Genomic DNA, 16784 nt, shown 5'->3' with positions numbered 1-16784 from the left:
TGACCCACATTTCCTCACGGGATTAACTGATCTGGTTCAGTGGCACATAGCCTTACCGCAAAGCCCAGTCCCAATCATCACCTGAAAACAAGTGAAACCTAGAGGAACGGCGAGTAGATGGCGAACAAAGAGGTGAGGGGGTAAAAGGGCAGATGTGTTGCAGAAATAACAACACGGTCAATTAGGGTGAGGAGAACAACTGATCCACAGAGGAAGAGAAAGTAACGAGAGATGCCCAGACAGACCAACACGTGAAATCTTCCTCTTACTACATACACCACACACAGCGCCTCGACACCTGTCAGCTCTGCTCTTGTCCGACATCACTGCAGACGAGGTTCAACAAGCAATTCCTGTGCAGCGGGAGAAGCTGAGGTAAACAGCTGAGTGACGCAAGCGTCCGAAATGACGTGTCTTCACATATGGCCGAACAAGAGGCGAAAGGAGAGAGGGAACAAGGAACAATTTCAGCCTTCATACTGTGCTGTGCAAGAGTCTATATCAGGGAATATATTGCCAGAAAAGCAGTTAATAAGAGCACTGAAACCTGACTGGGATCTTTGGCTGCCTTTTGTTCCCTCTCTGTCAAGTCTCATAGAGCAAAAATACTCTTTTATGTCTGTTTATATGGTTAACTTTGACATTTTCATTTGACACAGCAGCAGAAATATAGGAACAGATGACGTGTCTGTGACAAGCTGCTCAAAACAAAACGCCTTCAGAAACCATTTAAAACTGGTTATTAGCTAAGTTGTCCTATTTGTAGATAGAAAAAAGGCCTTTTCTCATGTATTTGGTGGGGTGGTCGAAGCTTATTCACCTGTCACTGTTGTCTCTCAGCTGATTTTGTAATACTGGCTGATTGTGTGCAAGGGCACACCAATGCTAGGCTGAGCCGCCTCTGTCTGGCATGTGTGAAATGAACACACGAGGAACAGCGGCAGTTTAAAAAAGGGCGTCTTTCTTTCACCCCCCCCCCCCCAAAAAAAAAAACTTCAAAGATGTGTGAAAAGGTTTACTGGCTCATTCCTTAAGATAGGTGCTGTTTCCAGGCTTGAAGGAATCATAGGTCAGTGTTAAGTGGCTTAACAAACAAAGAAACAACAACACATGTTCCCTTAAAAAATGGTCATCTTCAAGGACTGGATTGAAAGTGAGTGTAAAACCAGCTAAAGTCCAAAGGAAAACTATCAAAGACCTTCAGAAAGATTGAAGAACTATTGTCCGACACTGAAATTTAAACAAGAATCAGTCAAAAAAACAAAGAACTGTTGTCAAACTGTTCCGTTAATTATTGCAAGTGAGCAACAAAGTCCACATTGTTCTGCCATATCTTTGGACCTGCTTCAGAAGGCAAGAATGAGAAATTATGCACCGCTTACACAACCAAAACTAAAGAGAGCGTGAAAATTACACTCAGAGCGTAGAAAAAAATGCTGTGTCTAAAAAGGGCGCTTATCTAGCACTAAGGCAGGGACCCAGAACGGCAACACGGTACGTCTCAGCTCAGGAAATCTCTCCATCACATTCCACACCAGTAAAAGATACGGCAGCAGTAAAAACGACTGAGCAGACGCTGTGGATAAGGTTCAGAACGCAGCAGAAAATCATTTCTCTGATAAAAATCCAGCAATGCCGCAACCATGAAACAACGGCTGCTGAGCTTTAAACACTTCCAGAAAAACACTTGAAATGCACACAGGCATCAGACTGTACTACCACGCTGCTGGTAGGGTCCTGAGTCACAAGACCCTTTCGGTTCTCTTTGATGGTAATTTGTACAAGCAGCTCCAGCTGTTTTCTGGTCATTTTGTGTGAGATAAAAACAGTTAAAGTGAGAGAAATCAACCCATTTTTGCTCATACTGACCTACGGTAACTCATACAAATATACTGTACATTTAACGCGAGCACAAATTTAAAAAGCTGTCAGAGGTGTATTTTCTACCATCTGTCGTCACCAGAGCATAAAGACCTATTGCTTCTAGCAGCAAATAAACCGTCTGCTAAAAGCCTTTTTCCCCCCTTGTTCGGCTGTGAGTGGAGTGCAAACAAAGCCCTGCGTAGGAATGAGTGCATTCTGCTCGCTCCTGGGAGGCAAGGTGTGTGCATGTTTGTGTAAAATATAGCAACATGCGTTCCCAATGAGCACGTTGTCATTTAAACACAGTGTACGCCACTTGTGTGGCTGCCAAGAACTTGTCAGGGCAAGGAAGGAAAGCGTTTCAAAGAAAATGAGGCGACTGCGAGACAATGGAGGACTTGACAGCTGAGCGGCATTTGAGAGCGACGTCGAGACAATTTACAGTTGAAACAGTCACGAGCATATGAGTATAACCTCTGATTTAACAACACACAGAAGATGGTAAAAAATTTTTTTTTTATAATTGAGTGTTACAGAGCGTTTTAGCATCTCTTAACGATTTAAAGTTCTAGTTTATTCTGACTGCTCTCGTCAGCACGGTATTGTTTTAAGCTAAAGAAAAGAAAAAAAAAAAACATTGAACATTACCCGCCCAACACTGTCACGCAAATTGAACTTGGGCCACAAGAAGCTAGCCTAATATTCGCTCTTAAAAGAGGAGAAGCCATGTTTACGTCCAAAGATACAACATACCTCAGCGATGTTTATGTCCACAGTTAAAGGGATAGTTCGCCTCTTTTGACATGAAGCTGTATGACATCCCATATTAGCAATATCGTTTATGAACATTGACTTACCCCCCGCTGCGTCCTGTGAGCCGAGTTCCGGCCTCGTTTTGGTGTTGACGAAGGTAGTCCGGCTAGTTGGCTGGGGTTTAAAAAATAAAACGTTTTGCTTCTCAAAACAATATGAGTTCAAAAGAGTAATACATTTGCATCACAAAATCGTTGTGTAGGAAAAAGTCAGACCTCACAATCGCTTGGCGCTATTTTCTCTCCCTTCGTATCACTGCGTGCTGCCACCTGCCGATAGCGCCAAGCGATTGTGAGGTTTGACTTTTTTCTGGAGAACGATTTTGTGATGCAAATGTATTACTCTTTTGAACACATATTGTTTTGAGAATGGTAAATGGTAAATGGACTGTACTTGTATAGCGCTTTTCTAGTCTAACTGACCACTCAAAGCACTTCTAACACTACATGCCACATTCACCCATTCGCACACACTCATACAGCACGTCTACATCTATACACACTACGTGCTTTATAATTATTCACACAAACATTCATACACCGACGGATTTATCGGTAGGCAACGTGGGGTTCAGTGTCTTGCCCAAGGACACCTCGACATGTAGCCCATGGAAGCCGGAGTCGAACCACCGACCTTCCGATTGGTGGGTGACTGCTCTTCCTCCTGAGCTACAGCAAAACACTTTATTATTGCGACCCCAGCCAACTAGCCGCACTACCTCACAGGACGCAGCAGGGGGGTAAGAAGATGTTCATAAATGATATTGCTAGTATGGGATGTCATACAGCTTCATGTCAAAAGAGGTGAACTATCCCTTTAACAGTAAGTGATAGAGCTTCTGTTACTGCTTTGTGCCTGCTGTAAAAAAAAACAAAAAACGCAGCCATTTGCAGTTGATTCTAGTCTGACGTTGGTTGGTGGTAACTCTTACAGAGCCATCATATTAAAAAGTAAAGCATATTCTAAAATTGGTATCAGTAATATGCAACATCTCACCACAAACCACCCACATGATCTGCATTTCCCTAAATTTCACATTGATTGGTGTGGACACAAAGTCTTGGTTGTGTATATAGGACAGGCGAGTGGTTGCCTGGCATTTGAATGGGTGGAGTCATAAATATTGCATTCGTACCAGCAGCAATACTGCAGCATGGTTCAGATCCACAAAGTAATCACCGTCTTACAAACACTGAAACCAGTTTTAGTACCAAACTTTTACTGCTCTTGCGTCACGATTGGAAATTTGACCCACTTTACTTTGGCGGACGCGGATAAATCAGATGTACTGACAGAAGCATCAGATCAGAAACTGTATTTTGATGTTTAGTTCGGAGGATCGGTTAGACGATAAGCTTCCCGTCGTTGATGCAGAAAACAGACGGACTAAAAAAAAATGAATAAAAAAAAATTTCAGGTCAAACTGTGGTCAGAAAAGTTTCAAACACCAGTGTCTTCTTTCCGCATCAGCTGCGTATGCAAACAATTAATCCAGCAGCACAAACAAGGACAGCTCACTTTATTATTTCTCCATGAAAAATTCACACACACACACACACACACACACACACACACACACACACTGAGACAGATATGCTGTATACCGCTCAGAGTTCATGCCTGAGTGCACATGCGTCCCAGCTCATGCAAATGATTTCATTAGGAATTAAAACAACACTAAGCATGGAAAACAAACATCTGTTGTTTATCCAGAATAATCAGCCAACACATATTCCAGTCGCCACGGCATTGTTTCTGCTGAGTAAGAAAGCACATTAGCTAAATGGAGTGGCCATCCTTACCTGGCTTGTTTTAGCCCCTAATCCACAGCTGGCCACTGGAGGCGAGTTAGTATTAGAGTCTTCTTCTATGGTGGCGACAACCACCTCCTTTATCTCCTCTATATCCTCCCAAACCCCAAGCACCTGCAGAACTTCCTCTCCCACCTCCATCACTGTTGGCGATTGCATCCAAAAAAAAACTTGACCTCAGTGCGGCTCACACAAATGTGATGTCTGAACGAAGCCGCTCCTCTCCTTTCCCCCGATCCATCCCAGAGTGTGAATTAGAGTGCGTGACCTCACTGACTCTCCTGATCCGCAGTCCGGCCCCTCGTTTTATCCGTCTTTATATAGAAATCTCTGCCATCATGCCTCAGGAGGTATTGTATGGGACTGTGCGCTCACTTGGCACATAATGTGTAGGGGCTTTGTGATGAAAGACACAGAGCGAGGAGAGCGGGAGCGATGAGGAGTTGGGAAGGGAGGAGTGAGGAGGCAATCACACGGGCTGTCCTGACAGCAGCTGGAGTGTGAATGGGGGGGGGTAAAAAAAAGATTGATGGATAGAGAAGCACAATGCATAGAAATCTGACTCTGGTGAGGAGATTAAATCAAATACAACACCAATTAAGTGCCACTGCCATCCACATCAAGATGTGTTTCTCCCGTTCTGCTCCTTTTTTCTCCCTCTCCATCCCCCTCCTTCCCTCAAGGCATCCTCTCTCACGCTCCTCCTCGTTCTGTGTTCTGAGAACTGCCTCTTGCCTCAGCACCACTCTCCATTCATTGCTTCTGACCCAGTGAGCACTGTGGCGTCGCCGTGCCACATCTGCGCTCATACGTGCGCTTGTGGGGAGGTGAAACACAACCTGTCGGTCCAAGCAACTGACAGCGTGCCTCATCACTACAAGTCGGGTAACAGTCGACACGAAGAGGTCTGAAGAGTTCCAGTGTTGTTCGAAAACTATTAAAAACCCACCACTGCGTCACACGTTGCCCCGAGTGTCATAACTATTAATTGAGAGTACCAAATTGTATTCATCTACAGGCTGGAAATAGTCACTGACACATTAAGGCCATTTCCTCCCGTCTCATAAACTACAGTGTCCAGTTATTTTAGAGTTAGTTTGATCTTTTTTGAAAAAAGAAAAATGAATGCATGCATACTTTCTTGTGCGATATATAGAGATGGACTTTTCATGGAATACAAAGAAAATATTCAGTCATGTGAAAAAGAGAGTACACCCTCTTTCAATTCTATGGTTTGATGTTACGGGGGCACGATAGCAAATCACCTGGTCATTATCAGGTGTTAGAATTAGGTAAATACAACTTAAAAAAAACAATAACACACGATATGTTACGGTGCCGTTGGTTGTTCAATAAAAAATGTCTAAGTGTGAAGAACTATGATCTGAGAGAAACAATTGTTTGTTTGTTTGTCCATCAATCTGGGAAGGGTTCTAAGGCCATGATGGTCCAAACCATCATTCTAAAGTGATACAGTGTATACTCAACAAGAAAACACTCAAGACAGTTGAATCTCCCCCAGGAGTGGACGTCCTAGCAAGTTCACCCCAAGCCCAGACTGTACATGCTCACTGCAAAAAAAAACCAAGACTCTACAGGCCTCAGTTAGCATGTTAAATGTTAAAGTTCATGACTGTACAATCAGAAAAAGACTGAATGACTGGTTTGTTTGGAAGGGCTGGAGGAGAAAAAGGAACGTGGCAGCACAGCTTAGGTTCGTAAAGTTACATCCGAACAAACCACAAGACTTCTGGAACAATGAACTTTGAACAGATGAGACCAAAGTGGAGATGTTTGGTCATAATGCACAGCAGCTTGTTAGGAGAAAACCAAACGCAGCATATCAGCACAAACACCTCATACCAACTGTCGAACACGGTGGTGGAGGGCTGATGATTTGGGCTCGTTTTGAAGCTACAGGACCTGGACAACCTTGCAGTCATTAAGTCAAATATGAACCCCTCCGTACACCTAAGTATTCTAGAGTTAAATGTGAGGCCATCTGTCTGACAGCTAAAGCTTGGCTGAAACTGAGTTATCAACAAGACAATGATCCCAAACAGAGCAGCGAACCTATAATCCAGACTGATGCGCTGTGGTGGGACTTTAAAAGTGGGCCAAAATTCCTCCACAACAATACGATTGATTACATCTTACAGTAAACTATTACTTCAAGAAACTGCTGCTACAGGTGGTTCCACCAGCTGTTGAATCAGGGTTGTTGCTAGGCATACAGCTGTACAGGGGCACAGGCCCCCAGCCAGAACACCACCACCAACACTGCCTTATTGTATACTGAAAATGTGCCTGTAGCCTACTGGATGTATAGGAATATTTATTCAAATTTGCATGAACCTCAACAGGTTTAACAGAGCTACAGGCTATCCAAGCAAATAAAAACACCTTTGAGTTTAGCCATTTAGCTTTTCGATTCCTCCTTCTGTAGCTCATCAAACATAATCAAGTAAGCCTTTTACAAGAGGCAATATTATTAAAAAACACAGTATGCACATTGTCAACAGATCAACAGATACAAAATAATGAACAATATTTCAGTCCAGGTACTGAACATTTTTTAATCTTACTGTAGCACAGTCAATAAATACTTCCACAAGAGGGAATATTGCAAAATAAAAAGTCAAAATCTTAAATTAAGAGTACCTGATATGGTTATTCCCCTGATTGAGTAGCCTTTTAAACTAGCCTACCCAAATTTTACCCATTTATAATAGGCAGAATAGGACATAGTCTCGCGTTTTTTTCATATACCATGGAACCAGACACTGTTTAAGCCTAAATGCAAACGCTGCATATTTGGCGTAAGAAATTACAGTGGCCTAATAGGTAGGCATGGGCGTTGACACAACAGAGAAAACCATTCTCTCCCTCCACTTCACTCTCAGTTCTCCTTGTTGTTTCTGACTCTCCTCTGTAAGAATTTCCTTATGTCCATGACCACGTTGACGGCATTCCATCAATGTTGAGGCTAGTGGTTCATTCAGCCTAATACGCTTTGATTGGCAAAATGTGTGGGCTACTACCCGCTGATAAATATGACGTGCGGGCCGCAGTATCTTGCCTTCCAACTCTGATTTCGCGCGCTACGCATCACACATGGTCCATTCGCTGAACATGCACCCAATGCCTGCAAAATACAACTTCTTCACTTCACTCTTTGATAGACCTATGCAGGCTAAAGTAGGTTACGTGGTTGAAATAGGGAAAATCGGGTCTATGTTATTCTTCCTTGGCACATCCGTCTTAGCGTAGTCTGAAGGATGTATGTGGGAATTTTTACAGGGGCACAACGCATGTTTACAGGGGCACGTGCCCCGGTAAAAAGTGTCTGGTGACGTGCCTGTGTTGAATGATAGCGCTGACTGCTTCTGCATATTTAGTATTTATCTAAACAAACAATGACATAGTGTAACATGTTGCTGATTTTAAGAACTTGGTAAGGACCAGGTGACGTTTTTAAATTCCTTTCCTTACTAAAATGGAAGCTTACAGAACAGGTTTGCCTGGCTAATATAATATCGTCAATGGTTCACCTTCCAAGTTTGTCAAAGAGCTGAAGTCGTGCAAAATATCACCACTGTGCCATTGTCTGAGGTGATTTGGCTTTAAAACGGCATTTTGACACTTAGAACAGAAAAAGGCTTTCGAGTCTCGATGATATGGAAGTTATTGTAACACCACGACTGATAAAGAAGCAAGACGAAAGCAACAACTGAGGATGTAGTTCCACAGAGCTTCCACAAGCAACGACAACACACAGCCAGCAGGAAAACCATGAAGCTCTGCGGGATTCTGTTGCACAGGAAACTGAGCCAGGAGGCACTCACCAGATAGAAGGGATCCCAAACGTGGACACAAGCTCTCTGCCTCCTCCAAGAACTCGACATGGCTGCCATGTCACCCCGCTTAGAGCCTGAAACGCCGGAAGCTAGCTGAGCGCTGGTCTGCCGAGGAATGCCAAAAGTTGTGTTGCTCTCACTGTACCCTCACCGTCTGACATTCAGCTCTAGTTGGCAAACAGCTGAGGTCGCAAAGCAGCTGAGTTTAAACGGGTTGAATGAACAGGGCAGCGGGGAGGGTGGGAGGATGGTGAGACAGCGCGGGAGGCAGAGGGTCCAGGCCAGTTTTGGGAAGTCCAGGAAAAAGATGGAGAAAATTTATAGAACTTGCTCCTTCACCAAATCACCATGCGTACGTGTGGAAAACACTGACAGAGACAGCGGGACAGTATTTGAATCCTTTAGAGGCTCTACAAGAACCCAATCTAACCGTATAATTGGGTGTTAACTGCCCTTAATTTGGTTGTAAGCTATAAGGTTATGCAATCAAATCCAAGCCAAGCAAAGCAAACTGGTTTGAGTGCATTTCGAGCCAAATTGCCTTTCATTGTGCACTTGATCTCTGCACAAATGTCCACACAACCAAGTGCAGGACACAGACACCAGTGACCACACTGCACTGATCCAAAGAGCAATTAACACAAGGTTCACACAATACGAGGCTCTTCTTCTGAACACACATCTAACAATATACCCAGCTGCACTTTCTCTCAGTGCTGGCAGCCAAAGGAAGGTGCTAATTCTTAGAGAATGCGTTATAGTTTCAATATATCACACTTCTCCTGTTCGACACCCCAGACAATACCACTCCGTAACACACTCCTGAGCTGCAGAGCTGTGCTGACTTAAGCGACTCCAATCAACTTCTCACTGCGAACTGCAATATCCAGTTCCACACGACAATAAGAGCAGGATAAATTGACCCAATTACTCACACGGCTCAGTGTCAGTCCATCAGCACAAAGTCAAAATCTCGGCCATACTCACTTCCATTGTCATTTACAGACTTCCAGCCAGCAGCACAGAGCAGAGGTGGATTAACTAACTACAGAGCACAGATGCTGCACAGACCCACCTAAAGATTTTGCAGCTGGATTAGCGTTTGGAGAGGATTTTCCACATTTAGTCATTAAAATACAGCCTGAAGCTTTGGACGCGTTCCTGAAAGTAGAGCAACCAGCTCCAAGAGTTCTGTTCAAACTCATCGTGAAATCTTGACAGCAGCCGTTTTTTTCTGCCATGAACTGCAGATGCCGCCTGCAGAACGAGGTCCAGTTGCTCTTTGGCAAATATGCAAGACCATGTTCTCAACAATTTTACTGAAAAAACTTGTCAGCGCATCAGAGAGCTTGTGTCCGTTGGAGTCTCTTCTCAAAACAAATGTCTATCGTAAAGATAACAGACTAAGCAGGCTTCCACAGACCGTTTTTTCATGCAACATATATGTAGTTAGCATTGCATTAAGACTGAAAGCAGGACGCCTTGCTTTCTCCAAGATAAAAAAATCCAAGTACAAAGAAAAACAAATGTACAAAATGCTGTTGTGTTCACAAAAAAGGTCAAACCTTCCCTGTGAATGTGGCACGCTATTGTTGTGACACGTTACCACTGCCAAGTGTTAAATTTTACACACAATCGCCACAAATCCTCCCCGCCATTTCTGGCTGAGTTGGTGTTGAACTCAATCTCTCGCTGGGCTTTCAGACACATTTACATGTAAAACACCCCCCCATCCTCCCCCCCCCCTTCTATAATTCCCGCGGCGAGGCATCACAGACGCAGCCCTGAGAAACTTCTCTGCAGGATTGTGAGGACATCCCTGCCTTAAGCAATGGTGGGGCTTTGTCAGCCAAGACTCTGATTAAGTCCCAGCAGTGGAGTAATGAGCGCAGCGCCGTGCAGTGAGAGTCGGAGACGAGACTGACGCGCCGACAAGAAAACATTCGCATCCACGAGCATATGGCTCAGACACGCAAGGATTTGTGCTGAGCCACATTCTCCGTAGAATTGGTGGCCCTGATTACTCAAACTGAAGCCAAAGCCTCCCCGCCCTGTCAGCAGCAGCACTGCAGGCCGCGGCATGAATAAGACATGAGGAGCAAAATACTGAGGATGGCAGTGCTGTCTGGCGAATCCTGTCATTTGTTGAAATCAGACACAGAATGCTGGCACAAAAACACAGTACTACGTACACAGAGTCTGCTAACGAGTCTTGCCACATGAGGAAGTGAGTGCCAAGTAGGTCAATAACTGATGCCGGGTCGTCTGTGTGTGTTTGTCATCTTTGTACTTCAGCCGAACACTTGATGAAAGAGACAGTTGCACAAATCTGACTAAAACAATGACTCACTCGCGGGTAATGTGTGCGCATGCTGCTTTGGTTCTGCCAGCAGTCGAACTTACCGTTTAAGAAAGTGACTAGAAAAACAAGGCTTTAGGAATCGCATCAATGAGCCCACTCTGTGAACTCTGTGATTACAATCTGTCATCAGAGACTGAGCTGAGATCAAATTCAGGGACAAAACAACTCAATCGTCTGTGACTCCAAAGCTAACTGACAGCCTCAGGATTGACAAGCACCACTGATTCTGAGATACCTTCAGGTTTGCTCATTCCAAACGTGTACACCGTCAGTTAAACTTTGTCTCGGTTCCAGTCTGCCGATCTTGAGCTTTTGGGAGAAAGATAAAAGAAAGAACTTTTCCATTGACTGGTTTAGATTGAATAAACGAGGTCTCTGTCAACTGTCTCCAGAAGTTGGCGATATGTTGGCTGTGCTGCAGGTGGTTGAAATTAGGTGGAAAAATTGTCTTAACTGGGCGAAAAAAAATAAATCAACAACAGCTGTGGAGGACATCCACAAATGACAAATGAATAACTCTCAACTCTGGTGATACCTGGCGTATCATATCATATCCAAGAGGATGCAAGTCAGCTGTTTTCGATAGTCTGTTTTGTACAGCTGAGTCGTGTCCATCCAAATAACTAGTGGTAGCGTAAATAAATGATGAGAGACAACGACACACCAGCATGTTCCAGTGAAAGGGTTGGCAAACAGTGCATTCAATGTCAGTGTGAAACAAATTGCTGCTTTCAAAGTCGTTACGGAGAAATGATTGCTTCGAATCATATCCTCATTTCAAGGCTTTTTCTTCTTTTGCTGGACTGGTGGCTCAGTCAGTAATAAAAGGTTCACAGCCTGGCGAACAAAATGAGTGGTCTACAGGGAACTGTTTCCATTTTACTGCGTCAGTATAATTAATTCTCATTTAATACACTTTTATTCTAATCCACATCTGACTAAATGCTTATTTTACACCATGGGAACAAACTTTGCTTTAAGCTGCAAGCTGTTCCCAATAACCACGAACAGGCTGCTGTGGTTTAAGAGTGACATGATGAAACATGCCGCCCTACAATAAATCAGCCGCTGTCAAACCATGATACCTTCTCATCTGTTCATTTGATACTTCAAGCACAAGGCTTCAAATGCACAATGTGATTGGTGATCGTCATCTTTGAATATTACCTCAAATAAAAGCACAACATCAGCCCAGGCAGCAATCAAACTTAATCAATGAGTTCGACGAGGATGTCTATTTAGTTTGTTTGAATAGATTTCATTTTATTTGCTCAACACTCCATTCCTCATCATTTTTTTAAGCTTCTGAGTACAGATGGAGGTGATTTTACACTCTGCAGAAATACTGCACAAACCCTAACTTTTTCTTATCCCTCAACCAACCATAACCCCAAATTATTTAAAAAGACTTAATTGTTACTACTTCTTACATTACAGATGGTGAAAACAAGATTATGTTTCGGGTTTAAAGCAAGACGTAAAACTCACGGTGAGTAATTGGCCGTTGCTCATTTCATTTCACCGTGACTGTTATTGGACTGACAGCTCCCGCCTCGTGTGCTTCCCTTATTTCACGTCTTAGCAAGCCGACAGCAGCAACCAGCTCGGCTGGCATGTTGTTATCTGATCGATCTGTCTGACACTTAATCTGCCTTTTATCCGAATCCAAGTAACATAACAAAATGACTGTCTGGCTTTTTAAACTGAAAAATAAGCCCGCAGACTTTCTATTTGCCATCGACAGCTATGAAACAAAGACTCAATACTGCAGCTTGTATTTTTCAGCAAACATTTTGATTAGACATTTAACAGTTTAGACATTTGATGTTTTCCCGACACGTGCCAAAATTTAAAATATTCAACAGTTTCTTACCATATACTTCTCTTTTATTAAATAATCCATCACATAATCCATATTTTGATCTTGCATTTGTACGCATCCAAGTTGGCATGTTTTCCCGAGGGCAGAGTGTGTAATCTGACTGACCGGCAAATGCAGCGGCTGTTGTTTTGGCTTGGCCTGGTCCATTTCAGGAGGGACAACTGCTCACCCTGCACCGGCGCACATCACTAACTGACCAATCACTGCAGTAAAATACAGGGTTTGCCTTTAACTAAATGGATAAAGCAAAAAACTCGCTGCATCCATTTCCTGTTGCAGACATGTGTCAGAAACACACTTCCTGAGAGAGTGTTCTCCGAAAGTGGACTGGCCCTTCTGGCTTTTGCCTTGAAATACCAGATGGCCCGTCTCAGCCCAGGCCGATAAACACAATAATCATTCCAAGTCGTTGTGAGTAGCGACTGATAAATCTCTCCAAATCCTTTGCAAATCGGACTAGCCCTGTTATCCGTCCGTAAAGACATACATACAAACATACAGTAAATTGAGGGGACAGGTAAGATGAGGTGAGGGGTAATTCAGTAAAAGGTGAATAAACGTGTGGTGTTAGTGGAAGGCCTCAGAAGGAGCTTGGTACAGTGTTTGTGTGTGAATTCAGCCCTACCTGGACCTGCTCGCCCCGAACAGCCGAGTCGCCCAGCAGCGGCTCTGCTGGCGGCGTGTTTATTGTGACGGACTTTTCTGAGCGGCTGTCTTTGCTGCGCGACTTGTGGCGGTCCCGGCTTCGCTCCCTGAAAGAAAAAAAATGTTTTTTTTTTAAGAGGATTACACCTTTAAAAACTGTTATCACACAAATTTAACATCACAGAGGCAACGGGTGTGTGTGGGGGCACTCCTGAAACGTAAAGTTTGTAGTTCAGTATCGATTAATCTCCCGATTCTCTTTGAAGCCCCTTTCACACTGCCGAATAACCTGCGTTTAATTCGCGAATTTAGCGTGTCCGCTGTTGCGTTCACACTGCCGACCCGGGCTGCCACGTCAACTTGACTCGCCTTTCGACCCGCGTCGGACCCTAGTCTTTTTGCCGAGCCGAGTTTGATGTGAACGCAATCGACGCGGGTCGGACGTGGGCGTGGCGTGACGTGAGGAGTTTAAAAGACAGAATGGACAGCTGATTCAGAACAACAGCGACAGGTGAGGACAAGTTTCACTCTGTTTTAGCCTACATCAAGTTGGAGACATTTTTTAATATGGCCAACTGGGGAGACAAGGAGGTCCGCGAGCTCCTCAGCCTCCGAGCAGAGGACGTTATTTTCCGCCACATTTCGGGGACGGTGAAAGATGGACCTCTGCTGGAACGGCTGGCGAGAAAGATGGGAGAGCGCGGTTTCCCACGCACCGTAAAGCAACATCTCCATGAACTGCATATACAATTGCATAAACCATATCTCAAGGTGTCCCGCCATCGTTTGTTTGAAAAATTTGATGCAGACAGGTGTATTTAACCCTACCTCCGACGCATAGCTTGTGCCTACGTCATTGTACACGCCCAGCATTTTATGTGTTTCGTGTGACGCTCTGCCACTAGGCAACGCCCCCTGAACTCGGCTTCAGGCGACACGGGTCACCCTGACACGCCAAGCGTTCACATTGTTCGACGCGGGTCGAAGGTGTAATTTGGACCCGCTAAGGTAGCGGGTTGCAGTGTGAAAGGGGCTTGAGATTCAACCCGTTAGCTGCTTGCCCTACCAAAAGTTCAAAGTACTGATGAGGTCCATCACGGTTGTCTAAGCTTCAGGGATATGCTGAGCGACCACAAATCCCAATGTGAACTCTGCTCCACATGCACCCCATCCTTCCTCATTCCATCCATGTGAGCTGCAACATATGAGCTCCATTAGCTGTGCTGACCCCCTGTAATTACAGCCCTAATCCTGTGTAGAGCGTGAACGGCAGGTAACCCCATCCCCAGCCCAATATCCCCCCATCGCCATATGGCCCAATGCCAACTATGCAGTTCCATTACCAGAGAAAAGCTCTACAGGCTCAGTTAATCCCTCATCTGTCTCCTTCCCCCTCTGGCTTGGACGTACAGTGTGCAATGGTTTCAGCAAGCCGCGCGGATAAAAACTGTCCGTTTCTAACCTCGCTGTTTCACAGTAATCACTTGCTTTGTGGCCGATCTTAATTCCACAACGCAGCACAAGAGTGCACATCCACATTTAAAGGGCTTTGGCACACACTGAGCAAATACAGAGAAACAATCAGGATTCACTTGCGAAGGACCTTAAAACAAAACAATGAGTCGAAAGATGCCGTCTGTAGGACTCAGGAGAACCTAAAGAGTTGGACAATTATTTTTTCCGCATTTCGTCAAAGGGTCTCTTATTATAATCTGCACCCTAATTTGAGCCAATGCTGACACGAAAACATTGATAGGATCAGCTCAAATCTTTGCAGTCTGACAGGAAATGCCATAAAAAATCCTGTCACAGATAAACAGAATCTGGTGCCTTTTTTGTACCAAGACATAATAAAACTGAGTAAATAAAAAATAATCTGTTACTGACAATAATACCGGGTCCTAAAAATGGGTGAATACAACCTCAAAGCTGAAGAACGTCACATGACATAATATACCGTGTCACGAATTAATTTAACAAAAACCAGAGCCAAAATGCAGAAAAACTCTACAAAACTTGTAGCATCATGTAGCCTCTGAATCTGGGCTTAGTTTTTGTCAAATGAACAACAACCAAGTGTAATATGCCACATGTTGTCGATAACCCGGGTTAAATTAAACTCATTTTAAGACCTGGCAAAGGCTGGAGGTTTTTTTTTAATTCTGTCCTAACTCCCTATACTAGAAAGAGGGTGCACTTTCTTTTTCACATCACTGTAAACTACAGCCTAACCCTGAACCGTAAATGACGACAATAAAAGACTCAAAAGGAGTCTTGAACTCTCTTCTCACACAGTTCCCAACCACAAAACGAGGGATATCCTGTCTGCGGGGGTAATGGAGGAAACAGCATGATTGACAGCGGTGGGACTATCACCGTCTAACATAGCCGCATTGGATCTCTGTGTTTTTTTGGTCAAAGGGTGTTAACCAGCCTGCTTTCCGCCTCTATTCTTGTACTTCCTTTTAAATGTGGACTTGATTTCCTAGAGATAATCGTAACAGAGACTATTGTTTCTGCACACAGGGAAAAAAAAAAAAAGAGAGAGAAAAAAGCTGCCTGCAGAAGCCTCCTCCTCAGATGGAGTGACTGACATGTTCTTATCTGGTGAATCCAGGACATTAGGAGGTTGATGGCAAGCCTTTAAATATATTACCACAGTCATTATTGCTTTAAAAAGTATTACTACCATCGTAATCACTGTGGTGATGGTTATTCTAGCGGGAGCCATCATCAGTCAAACGCTGACGCTGATTGCTCTTATTAATTGGGGAGGAGCGCTGAAGGAAAGGGAACAGGGATGAGCAGCCTTTTTCTCCCCCGAGACAAAAAAATATATATGGTGGGGAAAAAAATAAAACTGCCTGGTTCAAAGTGTGTATTTTTGCAAGCTAAAGGAAGCTGCAAGTGCACATTAAATCAAACGGATTACAACCTGCTTAGTAACCAAACATTACTCTCAGAGCAAAAGGAACCCATCATTAACAAACCACCTTAATTTGAGGGGTAACAATTACGTTTAAAGAACCCGTAATTCACGAATAAAGGTTTCGACAGTGTGCAACATTACACAGCGCGCAGGGTTTTGTAAGCTGATCGTCCATCTCTTTTCTGCAGACCTCAGACTCTGAGCCGGCCAACACATCCTGAAACCCTTTTCAACCGTAACAGTGAAGAGAACCGCGGTTTAAAAGCACAAGCTAAATGTGCAAGCTACGTAGTTCAGAGTTTGGGTTTTCCCTCATGATGCTCATCTATCTATTAGTATTAGTATATAAGTCCAAACTGTTCATTTGACATGTAATTTTGGTTCGGCTTTGTTGTGTTTGACGTTAGTTTCGAGTATCAGTGTTAAGGAGGCCAAAATTAATGTGACATGAGCACAGTCGCTGGTTTTCTGGAAGGTGTTTCTGCACCTTTAGTTTCCTGCCAGAGCTGTGAAGACCTCCTTTACTTCCCTCGCTGCTTTTCGACAAGAAACTAGAACCAAAATCAGCACTGTGTTGCACTCAAACAATACGTTTAATGCTGAATCACTACTGATAAGTCGA

At 43.9% G+C, this 16784-nt stretch overlaps 1 protein-coding gene across 3 annotated transcripts in view; it reads right to left on the bottom strand.

The window, feature by feature from the left end:
* The window catches only part of LOC142391675 (vang-like protein 1), a 50666-nt gene that overhangs the window by 15180 nt on the left and 18702 nt on the right, over positions 1-16784 (bottom strand). For 2 of the 3 annotated variants that reach the window (XM_075477651.1, XM_075477652.1), the window contains exon 3: positions 13214-13340. In XM_075477651.1, coding sequence (XP_075333766.1) covers positions 13214-13340 — 127 coding nt within the window. Of the gene's footprint in view, positions 1-12579; positions 12667-13213; positions 13341-16784 lie in introns of those variants that run through there. The other variant, XM_075477653.1, reaches the window with a different exon arrangement.

This window comes from Odontesthes bonariensis, chromosome 11, assembly GCF_027942865.1.
Source record: "Odontesthes bonariensis isolate fOdoBon6 chromosome 11, fOdoBon6.hap1, whole genome shotgun sequence".
Taxonomy (NCBI): domain Eukaryota; kingdom Metazoa; phylum Chordata; class Actinopteri; order Atheriniformes; family Atherinopsidae; genus Odontesthes; species Odontesthes bonariensis.
Note: the sequence above shows the minus strand (reverse complement) of the source record. Positions and strands in the feature narration are given on the sequence as shown.